The sequence below is a fragment of the Buteo buteo genome, chromosome 7 (genome assembly GCF_964188355.1).
Source record: "Buteo buteo chromosome 7, bButBut1.hap1.1, whole genome shotgun sequence".
Lineage (NCBI taxonomy): Eukaryota > Metazoa > Chordata > Aves > Accipitriformes > Accipitridae > Buteo > Buteo buteo.
The window spans coordinates 6,495,738-6,516,920 of record NC_134177.1 but is presented as its reverse complement, the minus strand read 5'-3'; the positions used below and the strand labels follow the sequence as shown (position 1 = coordinate 6,516,920).

The window sequence follows — 21,183 nt, the reverse complement described above, 5'->3', positions numbered from 1 at the left end:
ATGCTGTGTGCTTGGTGGGGGCACTTACAAAGTTCTTACATATATAAAAATAATATATATACATAACATTATATATATAAATATTTATAAAAATAAGCATGGCTCTAACTGTTCCCTCTTGAGTGGAGTAGGACAGCATGGTTGGGCTAGTGTGGCTATGAATGGCACAGCCTGTGTCCCTGTACCTGGCACATAAACCATCTTCAAAACACTGGCCAAAATTTCCCAAGCTACTCACTTATATGGGAGATGTTGAATTAGCCATAGACCTGTTATCACACGTGAAACCTGGCTGGAAAGGAAGGGGTACTGCCCTTAAACTTGTGTTTTTTGTGTTATATCCTCCCACTGAATACTCACGGTAGGCGTTCGTGAGGGGGCTTTTCTCATGTGTCTGCAGATGCCACCATTTTGGGAGGAGAGAAAGATGGGTGTGCAAGGAAACTGTGTTCTTGGAGCAAAACCAGAGGCCAAGGCAACAAAATTAAAAGGGCTTTAAATGCATTTTCTGGCTTTGCAGACAGGCTGTCTTCACTGCAATAAATCTTCAGCCTTTACATATTGATTAGCTTCAGTAAATAGTGTGATGACTCTGCTCTTCCTATTGCTATTCTGCAGGGATCGGTGTGTTAGTGTGGCTGAAGAGGCTGTAATAGCTAAATGGGATTCCAGTAGTGAGAGCAGTTTACAAATGCTCTCCAAAGTGAGCCTCACAGCCAGTGCGACTGTGTTTGACTTCTATAAACATAAACACAGAGTGCTCCACTGGTGACTGGGCTGGTAATGTCTGTGTTTTCTAATGGGCAAAACTGTTCCCTGAGCCAAGTGCCCTGCAGTGACTGTGCCCTGCCCTGGCAGGGATGCCATCTCCTCCTGGGTCGCTGGTTGGGGAGCTGTGATGGGTACTTTGTGTGGGGGGTGAGTGAAGGGAGCAAGAATGGAGGGGAGAGGCTGAAGTCCTGTTAAAAGGTAGGGCTGCTTGGCTAGAAAATAGAAAATGGCTGAAAATGCCTCCTTTTCTACCTGCTCCGCTCAGGGCTTGTACTAGTTTCTTCAAGATTCATGTGTCGCTGGGCATAATTTGAAGTGATTTTGTTTGTTGGGCTTTGCCCCCGCTTTTGGAGGCAACGATGTGGTGTGGCAGCCTGAAGGTGGTTGCGTTTGAGCACTAGGCAAGCCCCAGATCCTTGGAAAGTCGTCATGGTAAAGTATGGACCGAGCAGGAAGGTGGCAGGAACAGCAGCTTGTTGTCCCTGCGGAGCAGCAGTGGGAGGAGGGATGGGGAGCTGCTTTAGATACTAGATGCCGTAGCTGAAAACCCATCCAGAAGACTTCCCATTGGCATGCCCACGTTTTGTGACAACCTGTAACTACACCGTGGTGGAAAAGCTCTTCCAGAGGCAGTTTGGGCCATGAGGTGAAATCCCAGGTTGCTCTGGAGACAGTGGATGGAAGGATAGGATGGAGCAGATGTAAAATTAGCATAACAATATACCTTTAATTCAACTTGAAGGAAATAATTGAAGACTAGTTGTCGCTTATGATGGTGACCTCTGCCAAGATGACTCATGCTGCAATATAATATGAGTCACTTGTTGATGGCCTGTTCAGGAGAAAGTGCCAAATCCTGGTAGCTTCTTCATTGTGTGATATAAAAGCCAGGATGAAGAAGGGCATTCAGGATATTGTTGCCTAAAAATAGCTGATACTTAAGAGCGCTGAAGCACCTTTACTTGGCTCTGGGGGACTCTAAGATGAAAAGGCAAAGGCCCTGAGCAGAAATGCTGCTTCTTCTTTGGCCTCGGTTTAAGAGCCACACGACACACTTTGTACCTCTCCTCCCCAGCCTTCTGCGTTGATGTGATGTTGCCCGAGGGTGGGGACCTTGATAGCTCTCTCCTTCCCGCCAGACATCTCAGCTGGCCGGGGGGCAAATGCCCGCTGTTGGGAGGGAGGTGGGTAGGTGCTAAATTGCGCAGTAAGCACGGAAAGCCGTGACCCCCTCTGCAAAGGCTGCCGGGCAAGAGCTTAGCACGGGGAGGGAGGTCTTGTGGGGGGGAGGCTGGCTGATGGGAGAGCAGGAAGGTAGGAACAAGATCCTCCATGGGAAGGTCCTAGGGATGCCACCGATGGAGAGCCCTGGGCTGGAGACCTGCAGTTAGGAGCCTGGGGGGGAAGGAGGCAAAGAGCTAACAGTCTGTGGCTGTGTCGTTCCCTGCAGCGAGGGCTTTGCCAGGCACAGTCTGTCCGTGAACACCTTGCCTCTGACGTCTGCCAAATGGGTGCAGGATGAGAAGTTTTTTTATGGCCATAAGGAACCTGTGGTGCTCCTGCAGCAGTTGACTTGAGCACTCACTTGTTAATCATCTACTAGCTGTCTTAAATGCTTCCTTGTACTGAACTAGCGTTTTTCCTCAATAAATGAGGTTTTGCAATCCACAGAGCCTGGTCCAAAGGCACTTGTGACCAGGGGCAGGAGCTCACCAAGAAGCGATAGGTGGATTAGCTCCTGGGCTCAGCCTGGGGGTCAGTGCCCCAGGCATGCTCTTCTCTGCACTTTCATGTAGCAGAGGGGCAAGAGGAAGGTATGGCAGAGGGGCACCTTGCACCTGGGAAAGGGTTTCTAACTTGTCAAAAGCCTGATGATTTTGTCTGGGGTCGTGAAATCCCGTGAAGTCCTGACACCAGAAGTTAACCTGAGAGGGGGGTATTTCTTTCCTAGATCTCGTAACTGTGGAGAAGCGTGGAAAAAAGGCCTTCCTGAAAGATCATAATCCAAAGGCCAAGTAGAAGACTCCAAGTAGTTTATTGAAAATTCGGAAGAAAAAATGGTGCTAAATATGTGAGGCCTTGCCTTCTTTCTTCCCTGAGTGATGCACCACAGCAACTGGAGATCCCTGGGCTGCTTCTGCCATGCTTTATTTTCCAGGCGAGAAGCTCTCTACCTCCACCGTCCCTCACCTCTACCACCTGCTTCAAGGTGTATCTTGCCCTCTGGACCTTGCCTGTTTGTGGTCTGGACTAGACTACCAGATCCTGCTGCCTTACGCAGCACCAGCGTGGTCCTCAGGGAGACAGGAGGGTGGTGGTGAAGGGCTGTGCAGGAAGGTTGGAGCTTGAGGAGATGAGAAGGGGTGGACCTGAAGGAGGAAAGCTTTGCACCCACGTGTTGCTGTCAAGGCAATGTGAAGCAACCAAAGGATGTTGAATGTACGAGTGGTTGCGTTGCAGAAAATTGATGTGTAGTACCCTAGAAACAGATCTCTGAGGGGCAGAGGGACATCTCTTCCTGGAAAGAAACTGCCTGTGAGGTGGGACCCAAATCTTCTACACATCTTCATTTTGTCTTGCTCCTTTGATAATTATCATCCTCTTCTTCAGCAAGTTCCCACCATTGGTGTAGTGGTCCTGCTGCTGTGGTAGCTCTCAGGAGCTCTCATCATGCCTCTCTTGCCATCCTTGTCAGGTTCAGCACTGGGGGGACCCACAGTAAGGAGGGTTTTTGCTCTTTGGTAGGGCAAACCAGTGCGGTAGGTTTTCACTGAGCCACTGGATCCGGGGTGCCAGCTCTTCCTGGGGTGATCTCCAGACTGGCCCTTAGAGCTGGCCCGAAAGTACCATAGTTTCTTTGCCATGAGTGGAGTTGGGGTTGCTGCGTTGGGGTAGAGCACTACAGGCTGAAGGATGGCTGGACTGCCTCTCTGTCATGTCTTACACAAGTTCGGGCCTGGGAAGGCCAAATGTCCTTTACGTGGAGACCTGCGCTTCCAAGGTGTACCAGCTCACATCCTCTGAGAAGCGGGTGGAGTAGAAGCATTACACTTTTGAATAGGCAAAGGTTTTATCAATCATGTGGTTCAAAGGGAGGGATGCCTTGTAGGTGGACAGACCATACCCCCCCCCCCCATCCCCAACGGTGTGGTTGACAAAAGAGATGGGGCGTAAGTTCAAAGCTGGAGACTCTTTCTCAAGACCCTTTCACAATAAGCTGTGGTTTTGCTTTCACCGGTTGACGACCTCTTCCGTGCTGCTGGTGTAAAGCAAAGTGCCTGCACAGAGGAAACGTCCTCGAGAGAAGATGCAAGAGCCCTGCTCATTATCAGAAACGAGTAAAACTGCTCCAAGCTAATCTGGCTGCCTAAAAATAGAAGTGGTGGTAGGGGGAGGGACTGTCTTCTGTGTTCGTTTGCCCTTGATTTTCATGACATTTTGCTGCTCTATATTATGTGTCTTGTAGGGGAGACTGTGTGTCCTGGTCACACTGGAGCAATTCACAAAAGCACGTGCTCGTGTCAGAATCCATCGGGGAGGAAGGCCGAGAAGCTTGTTCAGGGTCTAGTAGTTAACTCGCAAAGTGCAGTTATTCAGGTTTGCTCCCTCATTCTCCTGCTCCTCGCAGGTTCACAACCTCTCCCTTGGTGTGATCTTGAAGTCTCCCCTGGGGCAGTCTGAAGAAGTGATGTGACTGGCAGCGAGACTGTGGGGTGAGATGGATCCCTGGTGCTGTGAGGTGGTGGGAGCAGGGGCCATCTATCATATGTGCACCTCGCCAGAGAGAATCATACTGCAGCTGAAGGTTGCAGCGTCTACTTTGCAGTTAAGGAGAAAAAAAAAAAAAAGTCAGTTATGAGACTTAATTACTGTGTTATTGTTATTCAGCATTTAAAACCCAAGTTTCATAACTGCCTTGTGATATCAGCATTTATGTTCTTTGTCAGTATTATGCAAGCAGCTCACCTTGTGATCATGAAATACTGAAATGTGCTTTCTAATGCTCACCCTCTGTTTCTCAATGAGTCCATAAAACCTCTTCTGCTTTCCATTAATTATGGAACAATAGGACATTTTTCTCTTCTCTTTTAAAAAGAGCTGAGCCTTTTTTTTTTCTTTTTCTTTTTTTTCTTTCAAGTTCTTGGGCCTGCTGCTCCTCTGAGACCTTTCTGTTCCATCTGGCTGGGCCGGGGTGGACATACCTTCTGTCCTCCACTGCACTGCCTTTTGCCACTTGGGGGGGAGCAGAAGGTTTGTGGATCCATCTAGGAGCAAAGGTCTTGCTGTACTGGAGCAGTCCCAGCTGGCACGGTGGCTATTGCTGGCACTGGTGCGGTTGATGGCATCTACCTACAAGGTTAGCTGAGGCGACTGGGAAAGAAGCGAACATGTCTGGATGGTGTGACTTTCCTTCCTCCCCCAGAGAGCTGAAATATTACCGTGCTTGTTGTTTTCCAACTGAAAGTGTCTATTGACACCAGAAGGAGACCTTCCTGCATCCCACCAGAAGTGCTTGGCGTGCCCCCCAAAGGCTGCAGTGCCAGGGCAAAGCAGAGCAGGAGGGTGCTGGGAGCGAGGCCCCTGAGCTGGGCTCTGGTCTTATCCGTGGCAGCATCTCTGCTGGGTCTGGATTTTCCCCACCTCCACATCCAGCTTTTGTAGGACAGTGAAAGTAGACTTCTAGTTTTTCTTCTGATCAGTCCGGTTCTGCTACTCAGAGCAAGGGTGGGAAAGGGAAAGTTATTCTGTTTTGTGGTGGTGTTGCCTATGGGGTAGTTCTGCAGGTGGCTAGCTAAAAGTGGTGGGGTCTCTTGATGCTTCATTGGAAGAGTCTTGCATGATTTCCTTGACTTACAGAGACCCAGAATTTAATGTTTCTTCCAAGCTTTTTCAAGAAGAAAGAAATAGTTGGATTTTTTCTTCCCTGTAGAGGGAAAGAATTAAAGTATTTCTCTAAGCACAGATGTGGAGTGCAATGTGGTTCAGTTTGCCTGAATACACTGAAGAGGATGTGTCTCCAGGCTCCGTGGCCAGTGCTGCTTCTCCGCTCTTTCATGCTTTGCTTTACATACACATCCGGAGATGCGTAACTCTTTTCAGATGCTAATGAGGAGTTTATAGATAAGATCCCCTGTGAGGAAAGGAATGCTAGGATGGTCTCATAGCAGGGGAAATCAAGGCGAGGAGGGGTCAAGCATCTTCCCTAGATTCACTTACAAGCGATGCAGCCCTGGCAGAGTTGAGAGCAGAAGTTCAACCCGCTGGCCTCTCATCCTGTGCCGTAGCCATTAAACTATGCTCTCCTAAGATTAGATAATGTGTGTTTTTGGTGTCTGCAAGACTTGATGAGCAAATTCCTTTGAATAAATGCTTTTCTTGTATACTTGCCAACACAGAGTGAGGTTTGGGACATGAGGGAAGGGAAATAACTTGCAGGTGTCAATTTTCAGGAGGGAAATCAAATGGGGAGATAATACCCAACAGGTTAGAGTTCTTGGAAGGACTCAGTGGTGAGGAACCCATCCTGCCTGCATCTCTGTTTCAGAGTAAGTGATGTGGGGAACCCAAGGTGCAACTGTGCTGCCAGCAGCCTGCCACAAGTTTCAATACTACCAAAAAATCTGGATTTCTGGCAGTGGCAAGATGTGGTGCTGGAGTTAGTCTGGGCCCTAGGATAGAGGCTAAAGGTATCAGGGCTAACTTCATGCCCGAATGTTGGAGATCTTGATGGATCCAGTTGCAGAACTCTGAATTTTCGTACAGTGTGCATTGTAATAGCACGGTACTCGGTGTCACCCTGACTGAAAAGTCTGTCCTGGCTTCAGAGCACTTGCAGTCTGGGGAAGCACCGATAGCTCAGCTGGTTTCTCAGCACGATGAAATATTCCTTTCCAATACATCAGGTCTTCAGAGGAGGAAAGGATTACAAAGGCATCATGGTCTGATAGTAATTTGTCTTCTTGCTGTAGCCGGGGGCTGGAAGGTGGACCAGAGCTCAGCTGTTGGCTTACAATAAAGCTGCTGCAGCTGCCCTCCATTCTGACCAGGAGAGATGGTGATGGGCCAGCCAGGTCTGCTAGGTGGGATGGGGTGATGCTGCCTGCTGGGTGCTGCAGACAGCTCTCTGAGGACTGAGGGTGGCCTGGTGGAGTTTCTTGTGCTATTTATTTTACTTTCTGAGACAGTGTGTTGTTGCTGAAACTCTTGCATGGATCTGATTTCTGGTTGTGAGCACCCTTATCTGCTTCTGTAGCCATTAGCTCTTTGTCTTGCCCACGTGGGAAGCCGTAAGTTATTTCATCTGATAAGAATTTTCCTGTCAGCTCTGACATTTATTGTGGAGAATTCAAATTATCCTAGGAACTATAAAAGAGGGGATGGAGCCTGGAAATTACAGCTGAGAAGTTGTGTTCCTCTTCCCTGTGCAGACCAGCGAGATGTAAATGGAAAGTACGAATCTCTCCATGCATCAAGCCAGGGCTGAGTTCTTGGTGGTGTACGGTGTCTAGAAAGAAGCACATGTCCTGAGATTTGTTTCCCTTTCCTTCCTTACTTTGTGCAGCATCATCAAAACGCTCCTTTTGGCCTTTTAAACTCATCAGCCTGCTTGTGAAATATTCAGAAAAGCTTGGGCAGAGTTTGCATCACTGTCAGTGGGTTGCATCCTTTTGGAGTGGCTTTGATCTGGCTTACTCCATGCTGAGTAATTTACACTCCTCTCACATGAGCAGCAGCTTCAATGGATATGCCGCCCTCTGAGAGTCTGGCCCTTGCAAGCTCTCTCAGTTTCTCCTAATGGAAAGCATTTAAATGGTATTGAAGCTGCTTATCTGAGTCTTGTGCTTTTTTAGAGTCATTAACACCTCTGCAAAGAAAGTGTAAAACTCTAGTAAAGCTGGTGGCACATTGCAATGGTTTGAATGGTTACGCGGAGTGCCGGGAACAGAGGGCTGGGCTTCCTGTGCTGGTGAGGGTTTTTAGGAAGGGTGCTGGTGGTGGGTGCAGTGCCCACGGGTGGGGAGCTGGTGCTTCCGTGCACAGTGGGCATCACCCTTGGGAGGTGTTTTCCCCTTTGGCTGGGGGTCGGGGCTCTCTTCTGGGTGTGAGATCAGGCACCTCAAGTTTTTCTTGGTGGGTTGTTTCCCACCGCCCCTTGATTCCCCAGGGGTCAGAAATGTCCATCTTCCCACATTTGCTGTATCTAGTTTAATGGCATGTTTCAAGTGATGTCAGCAATTTTCTTTTGAAGGATCTGTGCTATTCTGTTACCTTTACAAGGAGACATCGATGTTCAAGGGTGATCCCGCCATGAAATCGTTCAAGAAAAATGAAGCTGGCTTTGTTCTTCACCTTGAACGTTGTCCTGTGCAGCAGCAGTGCCACAGTGGTTTGATCTTCTTCGTGGCCACTGAGAGGTCCCACTCGCTCTCGTTGCTTGGTCCGTTGAGCCAGCTGAGCTCTGCACTGAATAACGGGAAATTATCATGACTAACATTAGGCTGGTAGGAAAACTAATAGAGGTGAATAATAGCACAAGATACATGGAAATCAACGTTTTTCTCCTTGGAGGCTGTAGATGTAATCCACTTAATATTCTGTGGAACACAAGATTAATTTTCTTCAGCATAATATATGTGAGGGCTTTTCTTTTTAGTTTGCTGGCAGAGGCATCACTGCGTTGCTAAAGCTGAGTGCAAGGGATTAGGAGGGGGGAAGGATACTGACCCAACTTCCAGAGGATTCAGGAACAGCAAAATCTGGCTAGAGGAGATTAAGCTTCTCCCTTGCCGGCAGGACTTTTCTGCAAGAAGTGTGGCTGGGACTGGGTGTCTTGCATGGGGATGGCCCCGTTGTGTTTGCTCATCGAGTTTTGCTGTGTGGTAGGGTATCTTTCAACTCTCTGGATGTCTAAAACGTTGGGGAATAGATCTGATTTGCTTTGACTGTGTGGTGAGACTCTCCTGGTGGGCTCCTGTCGCAGAGCCGGTGTCTGCAGCATGTGGAAACCAGCTCCAGCCTTGCACTTGTCCTCCTTCATGACATACCTTTGCCGTGATTTTAACTCAGAGAACTGCTAAGCTTTGTAGAGGTTCCTTTAAAATAATAATAAAGCAACCCCCCTGTTCTTTTTCTTTCACAGGATGGAAAGAATGCAGTGACTTGCCAAGCTTAAAGAGGAGTAGATACAGCAGAAATAAATAAATCAAGCCCATTTATTTTAAGTTGATTAACCTGATATGTTCATAGTTTTCTAAAATAAAATCCAGCCTCAGAGAGTTTATCAAATCAATTAACAATAATGGCAATTAATTTAGAAGCAGTTACAAATGTTTCCCATCCCCTTTTCCCATCCGTACACCCACATGATTAATCTCACCATTTATGACTGTGGGCCAAATCCTGCTTGGGGATGTGCAGTTGTCTCTTTTGGGTTGGAGAAGGTGGACCCGAAGAGCTTCCTCCATGCCTGAGCATGGGGAAGGACCGTGGGCAGGGTTGAGATGGGTGGCTGGTGGGTGCTGGGCTCTTGGGGCATCCTGTGCCTGCAGGAGGGCTTGGTCCGCTACCCGGTGGGATTTCTCTGTTGAAAATCCAAGTATTATGGACTTGCCCGTGTGCTTTGTTTTCTCATTTTGTACTGGTTTTCAGCAGGCTGGTACCTGCGGTCTTCCAGAACTTGCTTTGCTGCTGCGTGCATGTTGTGTTAATGTTTCCAGACTGCTTGTGTGAGCTAATAAAAAAAAAAAACCAAACCCTAGAGCTCTAGCAAAGAGCATTTTGCTAGGCAGAGGCCAGATAATGTCACGGCTGGCTCCGGGGACCAGAGCTAGCAGAGAGCTCCCAAGGCACGGAGGTGTCATGGGGCTGTAATTTGACAGGGAGCTCAGCTGATCCCGTAAAGCAAAACATGGTGGTTGGATTCATGGAGCATCATGGTGACTTGCAAAGCAAAACCAGTGCATCTTCCTGGGATGCCTGTGCGAGAAAGGTCCCTCTGCTTTGTTGTAGCTGAAGTGCTATTGAAATGCATATATCGAATGAACTAAACTAAATAATCCTTGCCCCCCAGCCTGACTTTAGTAATTTGGGGCATTGGGATTGGAAATAAAAAGCATCTCCCTGAATTTACAACAGTGTTTCACAATGTAAGAAGCCACCAAGAAATACAGAAGTCTTGCTATGGGAAAAACTTTACAACCTGGCAAAAAATTACTGCAAATCATTTCAGCGACTGTGGATTGTCCCTGACTTTCAGCCCGTTTTTTTGGCATGCATCAGGCAGGAGCTTGTTTTTTACTATGGGACCTTGTTTCCCCCCCTGCCCCAGTTCAAGTGAGCATCTGTCAAGACCAAACCTTCAGACTCCCTGCTGAGTCTGGCATTACTGGAGGCAGCCTGTGAAATGTAGGAAAAAGGTGAGAAGCCTTCCCTCCCCATTCCCCACAACTTGTTAACTCTCGGGTGAGAAAGGTCTTTCCAGATACGAAACACACAAATTAACATGTATTTGATATTCTTTTAAATAATTTTGCTGCTTTGTCAAAACAATTCTGTGTAAAAATGTGCTTATAATGTGGGGTTTTGGGAGCTTGTGGAGTATAGTTGGCTTTTTTTTTTTACAGTCTATCTTGCAGTGTTCTGCAACTAGTTGAATGCTCAATAATTCAATGTGATTTGCTTCCCATATTGTCCTTTTTTGAAACTGTTGCTACCAGAGAGTTACCTGATCCTCCCCTGCTAACCAGCCCTTGCAGAGCCAAGCGTAAGGAGCTGATGACAAGTGACAGGCTGTGGGTAAACTCTTCGAAAAGCACTAAACCAGCAGATAACTCCATCTCCAGATGGTCTGTGAAAATTGGACTGGTGTGAGAAACTCTGCTGAATCCAGTAGGGAGGTGATGTTTCTCCAGACACATATGTAGGGACTCTGCCTTGTTTTCAACAACGTATTAAAAAGTAATGGCAAGGCAATCACTTTAAACTGGGATGCAGTGACTTCTGACGGGCAAGGCTCTCCATTGATGTTGTCTCTCTTAAGACCAATGTGTAACTCCTGCTCCTCCTCCCTTCAGAAGGCATGAAGGGTTCCCAGCAGCTCCATGAGACCAAGTCCTCCCAGGTTCAGTACCTTTGGCTGTAATGCTCATCTGCTGCTGGCTGAACACAAATGGTCACAGCTCTGGCCCAGATGCTTTCTCAGCTCTCCCATGGCTTTAAGTCTCTCTGAGGCTCCTTGGCGTGCATGCATACATGCCTGGCCCGTATGTTGGTTGTTGCGCAGATCCCTGCTGTTGAAGGCTGTAGTCTTGCTGCCTCAACAACACGACTGTTACATCCCTGTCAACTTTACCCTGGTCAGCTCAGCCCATGTCCTCAACCGTAACTTAAAAACAGACACAGAGGTGCAAAACCATCCTACTTTTAAAAGCAAGGGGTTTTAAGATTGCTTTGCTTTTTTTTTTTTTTTTTTTTGCTCCTAAATGCACCTGGAAGTGAGGCGTTCTCCCATTTTAAGGCATTCCGCTAGCCACAACTCTCACTACACAGAAGGAGCAAGGCTGTCTTTTCTTGACAAAGGCAATCCCAGTTGGGCAACCTCAGCAGTCTCCTGTGAGGGCTGCAGAAGCTGGGATGTCTAGTCTGCGGTGACTTAGGAAGGTGCAAACTGGCTTCTGAGCTGTCACCCCTACAGACATCCACAGACCAAACCACAGACATGACCTGCTGTTGGGAGACTGAATTTTTGCCTGCGTGCGAGAGAGGGCTCTCTGCTTTTGGTATGAGCTTGGCAGCAACCTTGCTTTTCAAAGTGTGCCTCTAGGATTGGTATGTTAAGAGGCTGTAGTTCCTGAAACAGCTGCTTTGGTAAGTAATTAAACCAACTCCTCTGAGACCCCATAAACCTTTGACAGCATTTACTAGTAGGTAGCAATTTCAGCTTGATGCAAACATTTGCTGGCTGAGGTGAAACTCTTTATTTCTCAGAGGGATGAGATCTAAACATTTAGGAATAATATCTTATTGGTCTGAAACTGCAGATAAGTGACTTCCAGTGAGGAGAGTGTCCAGCTGCTGTGATTTAATTGATGTCTGCATCCGAAGAAGTGTGGTACAATACTAGTAGTGACTTTAGATCTTCTGGGGACTATAGATATGATTTATAATTGGCACTGTAGCTTTTTAGAGACACTGAGCTTAGCCAAGCCTTTTATATATTGTCGGGTTGAAGTTGTGTGCTTGAATTAGGCATATGTTGAAGTGGCTGATTGTATTGGGGCTGCATTCATCTTAACACGGCGTTGAAAACCTCAGGGTTCACTTAGCAGTAGTGCTTTTGCTGGTGCTTCTGGCTGATTGACTTCTAACTCTTCTAGATGAACAGTCTTCTGTGGACTGGGCTTATCATACAACTGCAAACAATTCGTGGAGTCCATCCTGGGGATCTATGGGGTGTGCTGTAGAGGTTTATAAATGAGAGAGGATTGTCTGATTTGGAGGGAGTCCAACTTCAAATGAAGCATAAGTAGAATTGTATTGTCTTAAGGGTTATCGAATATCTCAGTCAGCATCTTCTTACTATGGTGAGACTCATGGAGGGCAGATGTTGATCTTCATTAGCTTCAAGTCAAAACTCATTGCCTCTTGCTTGAGTGACATCAGGATGAGATGGAGTGACCTTGTTGCTAGCGATGCTTAGGTCAGGCTTTTGAAGAAATGGAGAGGAGGCTTGGACCCTTCTTGTTTTGACTACTGTAAGTGTGTAGCTTGTGGATGGCTTTTCCTTAGACTGGGCTGCTCCAGCGTGCCCTGCTGGGGCAAGGTTAGCTTTGTATATGTCAGCGTAATGATTGTTGTCCTCTCCTGGTATCAGTACTGCATCTTGGGCTGTGGGACCCACTGTCTGCAGTGGTACAGATGCATCATGGTTCAGAAAATCTCTGTTTCCAGGTTTGTATGTGTTCCTTACTGGCTTGGAGCTCCCGTGTTTCATATTTGTGGAGGGTGTACAGAATGGCTGCTTTTTCTATTGACATGGTAGGTAGGAGAAATTAGGTCAGAAGAACTCTAATTTTGTGTGTGAAGTGCTAGTCCTTGAGCAGGAAATCTGGAATAGGTCAACATATTGTAGCTTCAGTGGCTTGGCCTCAGCAGGACCGAGTGGGACTGGACTGTGTATGTGCACAGGGGATTTTTTTACTTTTCTTACTTCAGTAGTGGTGTTGGCTATACCTTTGCTGGCTGATGGCTACAAATCCACACTTATGTCTTAAATTGAACAGGTAATAGTTGAAGGAGTAATCCGGCTTTATTGACTGAAAAGCCCAATGTGGTGATTAGTTCTTATTTAATTTTGCTGTTGCCAACTATTGGCAGATCTTAACATTTTGGAAAGGAAAGAGATGCACGTGTGATGGCTGGAGCTTTACTGCAGCAAGAAGCTAGGGAGAGGAGTGGTTGGAGACCTGGGAGAGCTGATTTATGGTTTAGGAAGAGGAGATGGGCAGAGCACAGAAGTGGCTCTCTGTAGGGGCTGGAGGAGCAGCTCCTGGTGAGATGCTGGAGAGGAATGGTTCAAACAGATTTGTAAACAGGCTTCTCTCAGCTGTCAAGTGGAGAAATTTTTCTCCTGTTAATAACTTAGCCTTGACAACAGTTTTTCTTTTGCTGTATAGGAGTGTTGTTTCTCGACTAACATCTTCGTTTAAGATACAGAGCTGGGTGTTTGGGGGTGAGGGAGGACAAACTGCTTCTTCAAAATGAAAACAAAACCCTCGGCGAGTTCCTTATTACTCCTCCAAGTAGAGCAGCTTGTATTGCTTGAGTAGGCAGGAGGTGCAGTGGTAGATGGCATTGATGATAGCTTGTCTTGTGAGTCGCTGGATGGGTGGGCGAAGAAGGGGAAAAGTACCAAAGCTAGGAGGAGAAGACGTGAGATTAAGCAATCCCCGTGAGGGCTGAATAGCATTCAGTAGTCCAGTGTGGTTCTGCTTCACTACTTGGCTTATGACCAAAGCAAAATATCTCAAAAAAACCCAACAAACCAACAAAAAAAACCCCAAAACCTGTGCAGCCTGTTGAATTTTTTTTTGCACTGCTTTAATGGGCAGGCTTAGGGCTATGTCTGTGTGATGGGAAGGCAGTATTTGAAGCTCAGAAAGGTAATGTCCCCAACCTCTTTTTCTGGAAGTTCCCAGTAACTCAATCAATATTTTGTTGCCTTGGCCTTTGCCTTCCTGCTTTGCTTGCTGGTGTCTGCGGCTTTGTTAGCAATCCTCTCCTAGCTTTTGCGGTCTATCTTCGTGTTACTCACAGGGCTTTTAACTAGAAGTGCCTTGGAGACGGAGACTACTAGTAGGTGACTAAAAAGCAACTGTGCCTTCAAACCTTCCATTTTTCTCTGATTACATGCCATTTGGGGTAGCATCCCCAGGGTGATCTGGACCTTATTCTGTCAAATCATACAAGTGCTTCAATTCCTACTGTAGAAGCCAGGGTGAAAAGTATGGCAAAATGGGTGAGTTGATGTGTCTTCAGAGGAAATAGCAGTTGACTTCTTAGAGCTTGGCATTGCTTAGGTCCTGATGTTTGGGAGATGTGCATGGCTGTCTACAGAGCCTCTGAGTTTGCTAACATGAAGGATGGCTTCACAGAGCATGGCCCAGCTCGAACATTTGGCCTTGGGAAACAAAATCTGGGCAAGTATATAGTGTGTGAACTAAAGGCTTGATCCTCATACTCGTTCCTCATAGTGATGTTTTGCATAATCAGAAATACATTATCCCGATGGTAATTTAACGTGTGGAACTGTACTGCTGAAGGGCTTTTCTGACTCTACTGCATTCCTCACGAAGCCTTTCTCACACTCTGAATTAACTTCCTCTCCTCGTTGGAGCTTCGTGGGGTTAGAAGACCCAACTTTCTCCAGGCGGTTGTGTACGTACACTACATCTCTAGACAACCGCTTGTGTTGAGAGCGCTGCCCATTGCCGTCATGCCAAGCTGTGCGACGCTGGGTGGGATTGTGGCTGTACTGTGCTGTCCGCATGCCCTGGCATTGCTATTAATTTATGAGAGCCAACTGTTTGGGAAGAATGACCCTTCGGTGCTTCCCAGTGCCAAAATCTTTCCTTGCGACTGCCAGGACTTGTCGAAGCAGAGGCACTTGTGCACAGGCAGAGCTCACTGGTCTAGTATTGGGGGTCGTGAGTAAATGGCTTTGTAAGCCTGCTTTGGTTCTTGAGGATGCCTGATCAGTTTAATGGGCTCTCCTGTTGAGGCTGTTTTATTATGGAGCTGTAAGGCAGAGGCTCATAAAATCCTGATGTTTGGGAACGTTAGTTGCACAGGCTGTAATCTTAGTGGAGATTAAAAAAAACTCTTCTAGTGCCATGGAGTTGCTTCAGCTAACTAGTGCCTGGGGATGCTCCTCTGTTACTGACCCATAACTGCGCGCTGCCCCCAGTTATACAGTGTGTTTTCCTTCTCTAGGGTTATAACATTTGCTTAATGACTGGTTATCTCCATTATTTTTGGCTGGAAGTTGTCATTAGCTGCTCAGAATTGTGGGACTAAGTGCACAATGATTATAGAGGCTCTGATCTCTCATTTCCCCTCCCGTGCATTCACAGCAATCGTGGTTTAATTGGTGTGCCCCTCGGTACCCCCCAGCACCTCTCCACTGTCTCCTCATGTAACCCTTCCTGTTACTTACCTTTTGTGTGGGCTAGAAGGGAGAAAAATGAGGCTCCTTCGAGGAAAACAAGCAGTTTTGGTGTACAGACTGTGTATAAATGCTTCTTTTGTTTGTGGACGTCTGGATGGCCGTATTTAAGGACAGCTAACTGGTGATCCGCTAATTCAGTGATCACCATAGCCAACACCACCAGTATGCACCTGCAAGCTGACTTAGGGCTGGATATGGATATTACTCTCTAAATAGTCTCCTCAAGCAAAGTGTTGGCTCTTTTGTGCCTTGGACTCATTGAGATGTCATGGTGTAGGCGAGGACATCTTTCAGCTTTAGCTCTGCAGGGTCTGGGTTAGGCAGAGCCCGGTGGTTTTAACCAGGAGCGTGCTCCTGCTGCGAGCCCCACTGCTGCATGCTCCACGCCGATAAGCCCTTCAAAAGGGATGCCTGTTTTGTTGCTGAAATTTGGATACATCCTGCTTTAACATCCACATACAGCAGTCCCTTTTCTGATAATGCAGCAGTTTTAAATATACTGTTTATCGAAATAAAGTGGACTCTTTTTTTTTTCTGTGATGTTGCTGGAAAAGATGATGCTCTTGCCTTGTTCTGTGTCTCAGACCGGTTTTAGCCACTGAGACTTCAGTAGCACTGATTTTCCTGGAAGGTGGGTGAAGAGCATAACAATTTCCCCCTTGAATTTGAGCCTGTCCTGGCTGCAGCTGTGGAAGCAGGGTCAGATCCTGGCACGGGACAGCTCGGGTGCCAGCCTGTCCCTGGCTGGAGGACCACTGGGTCTGTGCAGCCCCTGCCACGGGTGCCACTATGTACAACATTTCCCATCCCGTGAGCAACTGAAAGATCCTCTTGTTGAGTGTTCCGTTGCTTCATGAAGAGCCCCGTGCCTGAGTTTGCTCCCGTGTCTTCTGGCATGAATTCCGAGTAACTTGTCCTCCTCAACGAGGCTTTGTGTGCCGTGGCTGATGAGCGGCTGCGCTGGGTCCAGTGACACCTTCCTATAGAGAAAACTACAGCTGGGCTCTTCTGGGAGCGGGGCACTGAGCCTGCACCACCCCAGAAAGCTTACCTTACTTTTTTTTTTTAAAGTAAAAAGAAGCTCTTTCTTTCCTTAGCAGGAAATGGTCGATCTGTGCGTTGCTGCAGGTCTAAAACGGGAATAGCGGATAGTCAGCGATGTGCAAATGTCCACCGGCATCCCTGTGGCTCAGCAACCCCTGCCTGGGCTTGCGCGGCTGCCCCTGCCCTGCCGGCCCCTCCTGGGGCTGGCGTGGGGGCTGTGGCCGCTGCTGGCCCCTATTTTAATTTCTAGGGCTTGGAGCTAATGTGGTCTGAAATTGGCTCTGCCTTGTTGTGGTGCGAGGGTGTTGGGGTCTCCCGAGCACAGCCCCAGCTGGCGCTGGGTTTTGCCTCTGCCCTTGCCCCTGCCTGCCTTTCTGCTCCCCTCCTTTCAGGCAAGCTGGGACCCTACCTTGGTGTACAGGCTCTCGGCAGAGCCTTGGTGCTACTACAACCATACAAATCTGCCTGAAGCTAATGTAGAGCTGAAAGTTAATCTGTGGGTTTGTCTTAAATGAGGGTTCTTTCCCCCCGTTTTAAACAGTGCATCTTCTTTTCCTAAACTAACAGATTTCCTGAATTTTTTTACTTTTATTGTGGGCTTGTTATTTAGTCCAGATGTTTTCAGTTAAAAAAAAAAAATACAATAGTGTTTGTGAAGGCAGTCTAGTGTGTGGGAAGAGGAGGCTGCGGTAGCAGGAGGGCTGCAGCCTCACCGACCGCGTGTCCCTCTCCGATGTGGGAGAGGGCATCAGCAGAAGGTGGTAGGTGCCAGGCTGGAAGCAGCTGTGTGTAACGAGCTTTGAGGCCACCTCCAGCCAAGTGCAACCCAGCACGCTGCTGTGAGCCCTGATCTGCAGCACAGGCTATATTTGGTCTGAGATTACTCCCTGCTTGGCCTGGATTGGTCCCCGTCGGGGCTCTGCGGGGTGGATTTCTTTTCCCCTGGCTAACATAAAAGCCCCCATGCAGCGTGCCTCTGTATTTTCCTCCCTCGCTGCCTGCTGCAGCCTGCCTGAGCTGCTGTCACCGCTCTCTGGTACCCTCCTGAAGTATCTCAGCTGGGACTTTGCAGGGGCGCAAGGTGCAGGATGTGCCCCTGGTACCAGGGACAGCCTATTCCCCAACAGCCATTAAGATGCAAAGCTCTTTTCTGTGTAGGAACCCATCCAGGAGAGGCCAGTGGAAAGGGAATTTTTCCCCCCTGCCCGCCTCATCCTCTGCTTTGTATTTTCTGGAAGGGCCATTAATAACACATTACTCCTGGGCGCTAACAGTGGCTGTTGGGAAGAAGTGTTGTCCCTTCGACCAGGGAAAAAGCAAGGCCAAGGAGGGCAGCGTGGCTGGGAGGAGAGATCAGCCCCCTCTGCTCACAGCCGGCGTATTGCCGGCGTTCCCGGTGTGTTGCCATGGCTGTGCCGAGATGGGGCTGCTTGTGCCAGCACTCAGGGGAGAAGTGTCACTCAGTGCTGTGCTGCGAGATGCCCAGTTACCTTGGCGATGCTTCTGGAAAAATCCCAGAGAGGAATTGGGATGCAGGGGGGATGTGCAGCAGAGAAATTGCTCCGGGGGCGGGGGGGGGAGCTGGAGAGGGAGCTGTGGATGGTGGGAGCAGTGGGGGAAAGCCATCCCGGTGCACGAGGAGCCCCTGGTTAGCACAAAGCTGCCCTGGCTAAAGCGGGGTGGTGGCAGCGGAGGCAGGCGTGGGGCTGGGGGGGTCTGCAACCAAGTGATGGATGGACTGGGATAAACCTGTTGGAGCCGCACCACGTCTGACGTTTGCACACATTAGAGGAGTGAGAAGTGACCTGGGATGGTGGGAGGGGGCACTCTTTGGTTTGAGGATTTGTGGAAAGAGGTTGGAAAACACGTTGCAAAGAGGAGTTCTTTTTATCAGAAATGGCCAGCTGCATCCCTGCATGTTTCTCCAAACCTCCTGATCATCTGCCCTAGGCACAGCTTTCTTCTGCCTTAATCTCCTAGTGAATATTCGAAAATAGATATACTTGTAGCACTGGAAAAGCCTCTTTCAGAGTTGTTTCAGCACTGCAGAGAACAACCCTTAGGAAAGACACTCAAAAAATAAACAGCAGCTGCTGCCATGTTTCCCCCCTTCCTTTGTCACCCAGTTTGTGGAAACCTGGTGTACCACCGGTTCCCTTTCCCATCCGTTCATGGTGTTTCCCTGCCTGGTCCCACGGCAGTAAAGCCACGGGATGTCTGCACCCAGCTGAGCTGCTGCGTACTAGAAACCTGTTGTGCTGCAGCTTCACCCGTAGTGCCCGAGTGTCCGGCTGAAGGTTAGTTGGGGTATATTTGCATCAGGGCAGACATGTCCTCCGTGGTCTCCAAGCCTTCTCCACCCAGCTTCCCTGCCCTTTGCTGCAGATGGTCCCACCGAAGGCTGAGCTGGGGCTCCCACCCTTGGAGCTCCCCGGGGAAGCTGCACATATAGCAGAGAAATAGGCAGAAGTAGGATGTGGCGTTTCTAAACGTATGGGGTGATTAGAGGGGTTGCTGTGACCCTGCCATGGAGGTGTGCTGAACGCTGGCAGGTACCTGGCAGCGCACATTCTGGGCCAGGTGGAAAGCTGCCTCAGTCATGTCAAGACTTGGATTAATTTACCTGCGGCGTTGTTAGTATGTTGAATCTTGCATCTCAGCTGCTCACAAAGACCCAGTGTTTGACTTTTGGACCCAAAAGTTGTCTTGAGCTGATGTCGGCTTTGTAATGAATGAAACCTCTATGTCTGTAACGTGGTGGTGGGTGTCCCTCTCCCGTCTCCCAAGGAGCGCTGCTGGCTGATCCTCCTTCGCCTGTTAGAGCCGCCAATTGACCCGTCTGCATCCTCTTGGGTCGCAGCTGGCAGCCCTTTGCTCACTGGGATGCCAAGTCATTCGATAGCTCAAATGATTCAAAATCCAGCAGGGAGGATGGGTGGTGGCGTGGGAGCCAGGGGCAGCCGTGTCCTGGGTGGGTGGGTGGGTGGGCTGGGGGGGGCACAAGGGTGCGAAGCCCCCCAGGGTACCGGGATGCCTTGGTGTCCGCCGGCTTCCACAGGGATCACGCTATCCAAAATTGGAGTGATGAGTACGGGAGAAGGAGGAGGAGCGGAAGAGTATAAATAAAGCTTCTGGAAAGGGAAAACCCACCGAGAGGAGAAAATAGCAGCGCTGGTTTATTCTTTCCCCACCCTCCCTCGTACCTCTCTGCTTGTATCGTCTTTTAACTGTGCCAGCGGGTGCACTCCAGCTTCTGCACGTGTGTGTGCTTGTGTGTGACTGCCCTTCCCCTAGCTGGGCACAGACTGGGCAGAGGGGGGTCTGGGGACGGGTTTTGATGCTTCGGTGCCACCGTCGAAATCATGGTGTCCTCATGTAGCACTGCCCTAGATCTGCTTGTCTCAGTTGACAAATCAGAATGTCAATGGGCAGGATGCACCAAAACAAAAATGGCATTTAGGCCAAGTAACGCTAATGCTGCTGACCTCAGGAATAGACCTGGAAAACCCTGTTTTGAGCCCCAAAGTGACATCCTGCCAGTTAGCTTGTTTTATTCCAAAGCTGATGCATAAGAAAACTTAAAGTTTTAATAGCCAATAATTACTGTTCCGTTTAAAACATACACCGAGCATTCATATTTCAAGCAGATGATAGTCAAATGGATCGCTGCTCGCTCACAGGCACCCGCCTGGTATCTCCCAGCCCAGATGCTGGAGGTGGGCAGCACTGGGCAGAGCCGCGCTGCCAGCGGTGCTGCGGCTGCCCACGCCGGGAGGGCTTAGCAGGGCTGCCACCGGGACGGTGCCGTGCTTCTGCTCATCATCACTGTAATGCTAATCCTGGGGCTGCCCAAGAAGCTTAACAGACTCAGAATATTTGTCAGTGAAATGTTGATGTCTTTGTCAAATATTTATTTTTGCAGAAATCTATGACTATTGCTTATTGAATTTTTTTTTTTCTTTCCCCTTCCTTTTCTCCTAGGATCCTGCAGGAATCTTTGAACTGGTGGAGCTTGTTGGCAACGGTACCTATGGACAGGTCTATAAGGTAAGGGCTCCACCTGAAGTGATCCTGTTTGCCTTGGCCATGCGTTGAACATGGAGCATCCCAGCACATTGTCTTGGCTAGGTTTGACCTGTTTCAGGCCTGACAAGAAGCCTTGCTGAACTCTGGCCTTTTGGTTTTGTGTGCAAGTACTGCGTAACACACAGAGCTCTTATAATAAGCAATTCATATTAGTTCTGAAACTGTCACTAAAAAATAAATCGCTTTTCTTTTCTCTTCCCCCAGTTGCTTTTTATTGATTACATGATGAGGAGGGAGTGAAAAGTCTGTGCTTTAATAGATAAATCTCGATCTCTTCTAAGAGCTGAGTTTACGGCTGCAATAGGCTGCCAAATGAGTTTGCTACAGTCTAGTGCTCTGCTCACACGCAGGCTGGCTGCCGCCCTTTCCACCGGCAGAAACCTGCTGTAGGAGAAAGAACACAACCGTCAATAGGCTTGCTTTAAATTTCTATAAACATCTGGAAGCAGCTCTCCAGATGAGAATAATGAGGGGGCTGTGGAGAACAGAATTTTAAACCCATTAACTTCTGTACAAGAATGTTTAAAATGTCTATCCTCTGCTAAATTACATCACCC

The 21,183-nt window shown here is 48.4% G+C and overlaps 1 protein-coding gene across 4 annotated transcripts in view; it reads left to right on the top strand.

The window, feature by feature from the left end:
- The window catches only part of TNIK (TRAF2 and NCK interacting kinase), a 167,962-nt gene that overhangs the window by 8,448 nt on the left and 138,331 nt on the right, over positions 1-21,183 (top strand). For all 4 annotated transcript variants that reach the window (XM_075031387.1, XM_075031388.1, XM_075031386.1 and 1 more), the window contains exon 2: positions 20,522-20,587. In XM_075031387.1, the coding sequence (XP_074887488.1) occupies positions 20,522-20,587 (66 nt within the window). The remainder of the gene's footprint in view (positions 1-20,521; positions 20,588-21,183) is intronic.